A 12,009-nucleotide genomic window follows, 5' to 3' on the forward strand; every position below is an offset into this window, starting at 1 on the left:
TCAAGGGGTGTAACATAGGCTGGGAGAAAATGAGCCGTCTTGGATTGCGAGGAATTTGAACTTGACAGTTGCATCTAATTCAGTGTTTGTTCCACCCATTCAAAACCTTCAATAACTTTAAAGCCCTAAGTGCTTCAAAGACTGCCTCTCTCCATATGAACCTACTTGGACCATGTGATCTTTAGCAGAGGCCTTTCTCTCACCTAGTACTGTAAATGCTTGGAGAAAAGGGGTCGATTTGCTTTATCTGTGCATGCCAATAGGAAACAGGCCCCATTGTCTGTGTGCAGTCAAGCCCTGCCCATCAGAGGTGATGCCAGCTGATGGACAGGTTGGTGTGGTTAGGTGGAAAATAGCCTCATGGGCCAAATTGGACCCCCTGGCAGGCTAAGGTTGGCCTGCGGGCCACAGGTTCTCTACTTTTGATTTAAAACATTTATATCCCATCCTTTAGCAAAAAAAATCTCTTGCATCTGCCTCATGGTGATGTTCTTTGCTTGTTCCTGCTTTTAATGGGAGCATCTGGAGTGAAGATTGCCAGCTGCTTTTCATATCAGTGACTGCACAGCACATCAGTCTTTGTGCTTTCATAATATTGAGAAGCTTCCAGTTTGTGTGCAGGGGGTTCACCATCTAGGACAGTATGAATATAAAGTAGGAGAATCAAAATGAGGGTGAGGAAGGTTTTAATGGGAAGTCAATGCAGAAAATATGAGGCTGTGTTGGACCCAGAATGCATTGCTGACCCCTGCTTATTAGCTCCTGCTGCAAACCAATGTGCAGCAAGAACTTCTACTACTCTAGATATTCCCCATTGATAGTTCAGTTCTAAAGGGTCACAAGGGTGTATTTAAAATTCCCCAACCCATTGTGGGAGCTATTTTTTCCATATGTAGCTCCTGTGTATAACTGGTAGAAAATCTACGTGATCTATCCATTAACATAGGTGGCATCCAGTTGCAGAGGTCTCCCCCACCTCCCGACGAAGTCACCTTTTGCTTATGGAGATATCATTTTCATTATTATTACTTTTATCAGTGCTTTCTCTCAGGGGGTACTCAAAGGTACACGGTACTGGGACTTGTTGTTGTTGTTGTTAAAAAGTGTGGCACTGACTGTAACAACTTCATGGTGAATACCAGCACCTCTTTTTCTATTAAAAAAGATTATTTATTAATTAAATTTATATACCACCCTTCATCAAAAGATCTCAGGGCGATTTATCCTCTTCTGTTCAATGACTTGAACAGGAGTCAAGCACATGTCACTGGTTGCTTGGCCTGTGTTGTCTTAGTAACATATGGAACCTCTACTTCTGTACTAAACCATGTGAGGAGGGGGTGGTGAACACGTGGAAGCAGCAGGGCTCCCAAGTTTGAACAGAGATTTCCCAGGAAGTCTTCAGGTATGCCCCATTTTCTTTTTATTGTCCACAGTAGGAAAGACTTCTGTTTTACTTCTTACTATTGTGTTTTAAGTGCAATATGAAATGGAGAAGGTGACTTTGATGTAAAACTACAGTTAGCTGTATAAATGTGCATAAATACAACCCACTTCATTACTCTGCAAGCATAAAACACTCTGGAAAATGGGACTATTGTCTCAGATCTCTTATAGCTGTCGCACAATTTCTTATGATTATGTAGCTCAAATGGCTCATTGAGTCTGCCTTTTTGTACACCACCAAATATGTTTATTGAAATGTGCAGTTGATTCTAACTACTTGAGAACCCCTGAAGACAGCCAAAATTCTTTTTTGGGTGTTCTCAGGCTTCCAAAACTCTGGTTTGTTTAATTTTTGTTGAAACATACTGTACTTTTTAAAAACAGCTAGAATTTTTTTATTGGCATTTCCTCCCCAGAAACTGATGCTAACCAGCTTTATACCTGCCATAGTTGCAGGTATCCTACAAAAATGGCTCTTGAATGTAGACAGAATCAGTTTTGAGTGCTGAAGCCAAATTTTTCTTGGCATGCCTGTAACATTCTTCTTATGGTTTGTGCTCAAAGTACACTTGGGAAATACAGATGGGGAAAAGGCTTTCTGAGTTCATAAAAATTCAGAGGCTTCCTGAAGGCTTCATATCTGGAACTAGGTCTGGATTATATTTTGGATTCAAGCTATTGTTTTGGTAAGAGGTTTCCATATCTTCTAAGACATTAACATTAAAGGAAAACGCTCATTTTAAAGAATTTAGTTAATGGGTAAATAGTGACCAGTGCAGGGCCAATCATACCGGTAGTCTAACCCTGAACCTGTCTGCCTTTCTCTTCTTTACAAGTGGGCTCTTTGATAATGTGGGGGTTAGCATGGAAGGGATGCATACTTGCAATTCCCAAGCTCACTACCTGTGTTGCTTTTTTCATTTCTCCTCTCTTCCCCCTTTGGCCCTTGGGACTCTCCTCAGGCCCTGCTTTGCATCCTCAAGTGGTTTTACCTGGCTAGGATGTGTCCTTGAACTCCGATCATGCTTTTTGCTTGTCTGGATAGAGGACAGAGGTGTGTGTGTGTGTAGAAATAAGACTAATACTCAAAGGTAAAATTGACATGCACTGCTGGGCCCACTTTTGTTTCTGACTCCACTTGCCATTGACCTATGGTCCCTTGTAGGTTGTCCAGAAGGGAAAGTGCCCCTCAGACTAAAAAGATTACCCACTGATGTAGGTAGTAGCAACTGTATTGCTATTGGCTGCCTGGACCTGCTGCCTGGATGTACATACTGTATATACACTGGGGAATAGGAGTTGGGAAATGTGTTTAGATGTCCCATTGTTAAAGGGGGGGAGTGGTCCATACCCAGGGCCTGATCGCTTTGTGCCAAAATAGGGTTGTGCAACAACTGGGCTATATCTTTTATTATTAATAACTCCATGTTTAATATTTATTTTCTAGCAGTACTGTATATTGATGATGGAACTTCTGGAAGAATCTTGTTGTAACATAGTGTTAATTACTATTTAGAATTTTAGCTTGCCCTCTCCAGAATATTCAGGAAGAGTATTCTATCAGTATTGCACTACGTTAAAACTGTTTTGGAAGAGTGCTTCTTGGAAACTATTTCACTTAACAAGTTTCAGATTCCAGAGATTCTCCAGAATGCTTTACATCTGCAAGCTGTTAGCATTAAAATAACTCCCTCCCTTGTGTCATCCTGGGATACAAAAGTGCTGCTGTTCTTAAAACTACTGATATACCGGTAATTGTTTATGAGTAAAGGGTATTTTGTCACGCTGAAAAATGTGTTACGGTTGTGGGTTGTCGGGTGCTGTGTTTGTCACCTGTTCCTTTGCCTTCCCTACCCAAACATTCATGGCAGTATTCTCTTCAGTTAACCAGATATACTAGAGATGGCAATAATTAAATTTGGAATGAGGAAACACACTAAATCCAGATTTTGCATTGTTTTGCTTTTTGCCATGTGTCCCAGCAGCACCCATGTAGGAACATTGGAAACAGCCTTGTACTATATCAAACCACTGGGTCCATTTGATTGGAAGCCAATATTTCAGGCAGGAGTCTCTGAGCCATACCTGGTGGTCTTGGGGATTGAACCTGGGACCTTCACCAAGCAAATGCTCTACCACTGAGCTATGGCCCTTTCTTCATATTAAATTTTGAAGTTTTGTGTCATTTTATTAGTCCAATTCTAACCTCATTGGATACACTACAGTTTGCTTTTTAATAAAAGGTTTGCTAACCAATGGCTCATTAAAGCAGCTCTGTATGGATTTAATAAACTGCGTGTTCCCTTAGGGATGTAGTAGCAGCCCTTTTCCCAACATTGATCAAGAAGTGCAAGGTAGTTCCTGAGAAGCAATTAATCTCTTGGGATAGCAGTAGTAATCTTCATAATGCCTTTTAATAAACATGTGAAATACTTTGGATTAAAAATAGGACAGGAGGCATGATCTGTGGATTAAGGCAGACCTGCTTTCCCAACATGTCACTTCAAGGGGAAAAAGTTAAAATGGAACGAAGACCAGTTGCCAGTTAAGGCCACCTGCTAGAGCAGAGGTGGGCCACCTGTGGTTCTCCAGATGTTGAACTTCAGCTCCCATCCTCTTCAGTCAGCATGGCCAGTGCCCAAGCATGATGGGTGTTGTAGTCTAACACCATCTGGAGCACCATAGGTTGCACACCCATGGGCTAGAACCAGATGTTTTGGGACTACAATTCCCATCACACCTAGCTAATAGGACCAGTGGTCAGGGATGATGGGAGTTGTAGTCCCAAAACATCTGGAGGGCCGAGTTTGCCTATGCCTGGGCTAGATGATACTCCAGAGAGATCTCCTTAATCTGGTGAAGCAGGCTAGACTGTTTTGGAGCTTTTTTAAAAAAGAGAGATTGCCACTGAAGTAGCAAGTTCCTGTTTGTTCTAACTGGAAATCTGGAAATCTAGAAAGCATTAAAGCTTTATGCCTTCCTCCTCTTGACTCACTTTGTTGGCGCATCTAGATTGTCCTCCTGAAATCACTTTACGTATTATTATTCAGGCACATCTGGTTTGAGCAGCTTATTCATGCTACTTGTCTGGATAGTAGTTTGGAAGTGGTTACTTGGAGCTTAGGGCTTTATAGAAGAGTGTGTGTCAGTGCATGCAGAGAGCAGGGTTTGGACTAGATTTTCATGCCCCTTCCAGCCCTTTGGTTTTGGGAGTTGGAAATCCCTGGGTGTTCTTGGCACAGTCATAGTAATTTTCCAGCCACTGCCCATTTCTGCTAAATTTGTCAGAGGCCTTCATGTTTCTGTAAGTCTCACTTTCCATTTCTCAGTTGCTGGCTGCTTTTTTGCTTCGTCGAAAGCTATCTTTATACATTGTGGATTTAGACAAATAAGCACATGACTAAAGCAACGAATACCTAAAATATGGCTTCAGATATTTAGACCTATATCATTGGGTGCAGAGGCACCACACCATGGTCTGAAAGAAGTGTGCATGTGTGTGTCAGAGAAGCAAGGGCTACCATGACATGACCCCCACCCCAAAGGTAAGAATTTCTCGGTCACACAATTGTGTAGTCTTGCCTTCAGCACAACTTGTGACCTACCAAGCAAAATGCAGCCCCTCAGCCATGTATTGTGGTTTGCATGGTGCTCTGTATACCACCCTGTTTTGCATTCTCAGGCAGGCACCAAAAACAGAAGGTGCCTGGAGGCTTTTCTGAGCTGTGTTTGACTTGGTGGGTCACAAGTTTCACCAGTCTTGATATTGATGCACGTAGAAAGCTTTCCGTCCTTGGACTGTCACCTTGGACTGACTTTTCAGCGAGCTAACTAAGTCACACTGGTAGGTGGTGAGCTTTATCAAACTGCTTTTTAAATTCTAAAACACTAGTATTACACGCACAGAAATATAGCAGGTTTGGTACAAAAATAACAAAGAACTGGTAGAAAGGAAAGAGAACTCCTCCTCGCTACTTTCCCTCTGCGTTACAAAGGCAATTATGAAAAGACTGCCACATGATATTCCAAGCCCACAGTTTCTCTTAAGACCTTTAGGGGGGTAAGTCAGTTTTTCTAGAAAAGCAATTTGCAAAGCTGCCTAGCGCCAATGATCCATGGTTATATTGGCTGAGTCCTCCCCACCTTGTGATACCACTAAACAGGCAGATACTATTAAATATATCACCAAAGGTTTCAATATTAAATTAGAATTACTATCTAGCAAGTTGCTTATTGAGCTGAAACAGTGCTGATGATAACAGAGGCTTCCTTTAATTTTTCAAAGGCGTTAACTTTTTAGTCTCTTCTCTTGGAGGATATGCTACACAAGGGGCTGATCCCTCCCTCTCTCTCTCTCTCGGGATGAAACTACTTGTGATGCAACCTTCTGGTCCTTACCCTATCACCTGATTCACCTGTTCTAATTATGGGCAGTGATGTGGGATGGAAAAATTTGCAGTGATTTATTTTTCCATTTCATAAGTTCATTCATAACAATGGATGGATGCCAATTGCAAATACAACATTAGACAAGTTTGGCAGTTTCAAAGTTCTTATTTTGCTTCTTTCTAGTAAAGAAAACTAAGTGTGCTAAATGGATTAACTCTCGGGGGGAGGGATGGGGAACTTCGTTCAGCTGAGGGCTGCATTTCCTCATGGGCAACATAAATAATGAACCATATGTTATGGATATTACTACTAATGTTTATGCTATTTTTGTGATATACAAATAACATGAGAAGACTTGGGTCTTTTATTTGTATCATTTGTTATTCCTATGATCCTTGTTTACAAAATCCAATGAAACTTTTTTTTAAAAAAATCCTGATGCAAATTTCCCTGTGTGAATTACCTTCAGTTTGCAAATGAAGTTTTTTCAGTTCAAAACTGTTCTGGAAGCTCCCATCACTGCTAATGGGTGACAGAAAATGGATCTGGGCATCTGGTCCACTTGTATTCATGTTTTTCCCTCCTCTTTTCACAGGCTGGAAGTGATGGTGAAAGCATAGGCAACTGCCCCTTTTCTCAGAGACTCTTCATGATACTTTGGCTGAAAGGAGTGGTATTTAGTGTAACAACAGTTGACTTGAAAAGGTAGGAAACATGACACTCCCTTACATTTCTACATTATATCTGGTTATCTTTGAGAGATTTAAGTAATAGGGTCTTTTCCCCCCTACACAGCAGATTCTAGCTGCTGCTGATGGGAGATAAATCCTGTGTGATTACTTTCTTGACATCTTGAAGATTTATAAACCTCTGTATTGGAGAGTTAATATCAGACATAATAACTGAAGCAAGGATATATTATGTGGAACATTGGAAGACGTAAACAGTATTCCAATTCTCTGAATAACCTGCATGAGTAGGTGCTGTCAAAAGCTAATAATGAATTATACTTCTTCATCTGCACAGCTTCTGTGGCATATCCTTTGCAAAAGGATTTTGTCTTTACACCTCACAGAGCTACAATTCCTAGCAGTCTTAAAATACAGTTCCCAAGATTATTATTATTTTTTAAGAGGAACGGGAGAACTTGCTTTTAAATGTATGGTGTGTGTGCAGGCTAGGTTTCTGTGGGGGTAGGATGGTCATGAAGGAGGAAAACGACGCCTTTTTATTATCCCACCTTCCCCTCCTATGCTGTATAGCACTAGAGAGTTCAGGTGTGGGCCTCTTGAGATTTGAATCTTTTACTGCTATGTAGTGTGAGAGAGAGGGGTGGTCTAGTAAGGATGTCCAGTATCATTTTTTTCTTCCTGAAAAATCTCTGTATAGTTCAGAAAGGGCTCAAGCAGACCAACTGCCTTCCTTTTTTCTTCTCCTCCCACTTCTCTGACCTGATTGAATGGGCTCTTAAGTCTACAAAAACTGATGATGCCATAACAAAATACGCTAGTCTTTATGATACTACAAGACTTGGTTGTTTTTATTCCTAACATCTTGTATCTATTAGCGAGCAGGATAGCTCAAGTCAGTAGGGCATTGGACTCTTAATCTTAGGGTTGTGCTTTCAAGCCCCATGTTGGGCAAAAAGGTTGCTGCATTGCAGGGGGTTGGACTAGATGGCCCTCATGGTCCCTTCCAACTCTACATTTCTGTGATTCTATCTCAGCTGCTCTTTAACAATACAATTCATTTTGAATCTCATCCAACCCCACTCTCTTGGGGTAGATTTCAAAAGTTGCCTGTAGAGCACAATGGGAAAATTGAGGCTTTTAGTCAGCAGCATGCCTCTCCTCCACCTCCCTGCCAGAGATAGCATCCTGCCTCTGCTGTTGAGTGTGAACCTGGAAATCCCACCTTTAGACAATGGGATGAGTTACTATAGTATTCCTTCTTTAGACTCAACTCTCTGGAAGCTCACAGGTCCTTTTCAGTCTGTGTTTCCTTCAGAAACTTTTTCCTGCCTAAAGGTTTTGGGTATGTAGAACCCAATAGCTTTTTGTGGGTGGGTGGGGTGACCCTGTTTTTGTTTCTAAATTGATAGCAAACTCGGTTAGTTCAGTGCCTGTCGAAGGGTATGATGACTTGGACTTTAGGAAAATAGCTCACACTAGTGTGGTTGCCTGCCATGTTTGTACTTCTGTGCTCATTTCATTGAATGAGATTTTTATTTAAGGCATTTATAACCCACTTAATATTTTTAAAGAAACGTTATAATCTTAATAAGGTTGCTATTCACGACTGCTCTTCTGCTATGTATTGTATTACAGCTCTGTTAATGAGGTTCAAAACTTATTTTCCTTTTGCTAACGAGATCAGGATTTGGACTTCAAATTGTGCTGAGCTCTTCCCGGTACAAAAGTTCACAAGCAAGCAATTGTGGGGCACAGGAAAAACTTAAATCTTGCAAGCTTGTTGTTCTGTGACATGTTTTTTCCTTTGTGCAGCCTTGTAAATATAGCGCTGCTAACAAGGGGTTATTTCCAGTTAAATTCTGCTAGTAGCTAAGGCCACAAGCAAAAATATGTGTGGACTAAATGGAGACATGCTTAGCGCACCCCCCCCCCCCAAAGTGCTCATAGGTTTTCTGCTTCTCTGTAGTCAGTAAAGACAGAGGCTTCATTCTTTTCCCTCTTCAGGAATGCAGCTTGTGTTTGTGTGCAAGAATTAGACTTCTTTTGTTGGCCAGAGCATAGCTACAGTGTGCAGAATTTGTTAGAGAATGCAGGACAAGTTTTTGGCTTGGATTTTTTTTTAAAAAAATTGCTTGAGGACTACTTTCTTAAAAATGAACTGAACCCCCACCTCCAAAATCCTGAGCAAGTACTTGTCAGATGGTGTTCCAGGAAATCCTGGCATTCCACATAAGTCTAGAAGCTCCTCTGTCAGCAATAACATTCAGGAAAGCATGCATGATAGTTTGCTTACAGTTTACTACATGTTCTTTTCAATGAAGGTGCTGTAATGACAGAAGTGTTAAAGTGGAGGCCAACAGGCCTACTAGCAAGCTGAGAGTGCTCCTAGCAGAATCCCTTTCCAAGTTGCAAGGAGTCTTTGGCAAATAATGAATGGTTTTACTTGGTAGATGAAATAGGAACATGAGAGAAGCCCTGTTGGATCAGGCCAATCGGGCATTTAGTCCAGTCGTCTGTTCTTACTGTGGCTAATGAGATGTGTATGGGATGCCTACAAGCAGGACCTGAGTACAACAGCTCTTCCTCTGCATGCGATCCCCAGCAACTGGTCTCCAAAGGCATACTGCCTCAAACTGTGATGGGAGAACATAGCTATTGTGGCTTGAGGGCCATTGATAGTCTTGTCGTCCGTAAAGTTGTCTAATCTTTTAAAGCCACCCCAGTTGGTGGCCATCACTAAATTGAAGCAAGTTTCCTGAAGGCAGAAATCTTTAAACAAGTTGTCTAACCTACTGACTTGGTTATGTCATTTAGTGATGCTGCTGAGGTGTAGAATTGAGAGGTTCAGAAATGAACTCTTGCAACCCCTGAGCCCATGTTAAGCAGAATCCAGACACCTGATATGAGTGACTCTTAATCGGTCAGCCCACATGATTACACACTGCTGCTGTTGCTGAAGTGGCAATGGGGAAGAATTATGATGAGCCCCCCCCCCCCGGTAGACTAGTTAATGATTAGAGGAACCATATCCTTCATGGTTCCTGATGGCTAATGGTTAAATGCTCAACCAGAGGTTGGTGGACTGCAGCTTCCATTTCTTCACTCTTCACCATGCTGACTGGAGCTGATGGGAGTTGGAGTCCAGCAACAACTGGCGGACCACAGGCCCCCCTACCCCTGCTGTAGACCCTAATGGAGGCTGTCCCACCATCAGGTTAAGATCACTAGGGATTATTGGTGGAGGGATGGAACTGTAGGTTTGTGCGGAAGGAATTGCCTAACTTGGGTCTGAGGTTAAGCAAGTTAACTTTGCATCTGTTCCAGTGCAAACCTAGTGGAACTTTTCTATTACAGTACTAATGTATAACCTGTCCCATAGGCTGCCTTTTTATAGCTCTGGTCGGCCTATTGTCTGGGCACTTGTCCAGTGAATCTTTAAAAAAACACACCACCAAGTGACGCATGCTATAATGACTCTCAGCTTGAGCCACTCCCTCTTTACTAGCCTGGAAGAAATTGAAGTTCTTTTTACCAGAGTATTTATAGCAATGTTCCATAGGTCACTGCTGTTTGTTACTTTTTGGGGGCTAAACAGCCTCCACCCGAGACAGACAAAACTTGCTTTTGTCCTCTTTTGGCCATTTCTGTCTTATACTTCACTCCGAGTTGGGTAATAGCCCAGACGCTTAACTATTTTATTAAGTCTCTTTAATAACTGGCCTCTTGCTCCCAACTACTCCAGTCTATCTTGCTTGCCTCTGGTGTCATAGAGACAGCGGATGTGTGAAATCCAGGTTCAAAACCCTACTTGCTTCATGGAGCTCCCTGTATGGCTTTGAGCAAGTCAGTCAATACCTAGGCTGAATCTGCCTCACGGGGCTATTAGAAAACATTGGGGTAAATCCTTCATCCTTCCCTGAGCTTCTTGGAGGAAGGATGGGGTACAAGCTTGTGGCTTTTGTTGCATGTAAATCAGAGCAGGGTTTCCAGTATATAGAACAGTGTTCTTGTTGAGACATGACAGGCACCCACAACCTGCACTTTGCAGAAACAATTGACGACATTTCTGTCCCAACCAGCTTTCCCAGCTGCATGAATCTGTCTCTGCTGTGGGTGTCTGTTTTGTATTGTTTTAAAAATTATCTGGAGTTGGGTTTTTTTTGTATCTTAACTGCTTTAGCTGCTAATATTGAGTTCTTTACATTGTATGTTGAGAGGTGTATGTGCAGTGCCATAAATCAGGCATAGGCAAACTCGGCCCTCCAGATACTTTGGGACTACAACTCCCACCATCCCTAGCTAACAAGACCAATGGTCAGGGATGATGGGAATTGTAGTCTCAAAGCATCTGGAGTGCTGAGTTTGCCTATGCCTGCCATAAATAAACAAATGGTAACTATGTAAATAGCCCACCCAAAGTTGTAAACCTGCATATATTTGTTGTTGTTGTTTTACTGACCTGTTAATAGGCTGCATGCTATGCTGGTCACAGAGGAGGATTGGCTGCCTCTTCCATTTGGGGCTATCCCGTGTGTGTGTGTGTGTGTGTGTGTGTGTGTGTGTGTGAGAGAGAGAGAGAGAGAGAGAGAGAGAGAATGTGTGAATAGGAGCTACTTCCCCAGCCCTGTACCTAAGGCAATGGTGGGACTCACACACTGTGAGTTGCCCAACCTACCACCACCACTTGGGGACAGCCCTACAGACTAAAAATGAAATGTACCATAGGCTACTACCTCTGAGCAGATGAGTGAAAAATAAATACTGTAAAATGAAAATGACCTTCTAGCAAGCAGACTGATGGAGGGGTCCTACTCCATCCCTAGCCAACCTGCTGCATTTCTATGATGATTTTGGCAGTAGAGGCTGTTTGTCGTTCTGCAGTTCTCACAGAAACCATCCCTCCTCCACTACCAGCTTGCTCACTTCCCTGCATGGAATTCAGTGCAGTCTCTCGCAATGAATTTAAATTGTTAAATACAAGGCTGGTATAGTGACAGCGGGCCACAGGTTCCCTTCCCATGGATGCACAGAAGAAGAGTTAGTAGTTACAGCATGGCAGCCGTGGCTTATACAGCTGCATCACTTGCAGTGTGGGTGGGAATGCCTGTTAAATGGATGTGGTTTCAGCTGTGTGCCATAGGAAAGGCTTAAAAAGCACTCACTAGTGGTGAGTAAGATTGGCCTCCAGGCAGGGGAGGTTTTTTTGTAAATGGGATGAGAGTTGGCTCTTTCAGGCTCTTGCACACCTATTATGTATACTAGTATCTGTTGGCAGGCAGACTGGCACAAACTTTGCTTTTTTTAAAAAAAAAAATTAAAAAAAGCTTTATTGAGAACAAAATACAGACAAAAAAAGAAAAAGACAACACAAAAATTCAAAAGTATACTACAAAAATACTAATAATACTATGAAACAAATCATACTTATCAGATCATTAATCAAACACCAACCAAAAAACCTAGCAAAGAAAACCCTAAAAAT

General features: G+C 42.0%; 1 protein-coding gene across 1 annotated transcript in view; it reads left to right on the forward strand.

Moving 5' to 3' along the window:
• The window catches only part of CLIC4 (CLIC family member 4), a 49,382-nt gene that overhangs the window by 16,085 nt on the left and 21,288 nt on the right, over positions 1-12,009 (forward strand). The window contains exon 2 of the mRNA XM_035118109.3: positions 6,431-6,540. Within this exon, the coding sequence (XP_034974000.1) occupies positions 6,431-6,540 (110 nt within the window). The remainder of the gene's footprint in view (positions 1-6,430; positions 6,541-12,009) is intronic.

This window comes from Zootoca vivipara, chromosome 6 (genome assembly GCF_965207765.1).
Source record: "Zootoca vivipara chromosome 6, rZooViv2.hap1.1, whole genome shotgun sequence".
NCBI classification, from domain to species: Eukaryota; Metazoa; Chordata; class Lepidosauria; order Squamata; family Lacertidae; genus Zootoca; species Zootoca vivipara.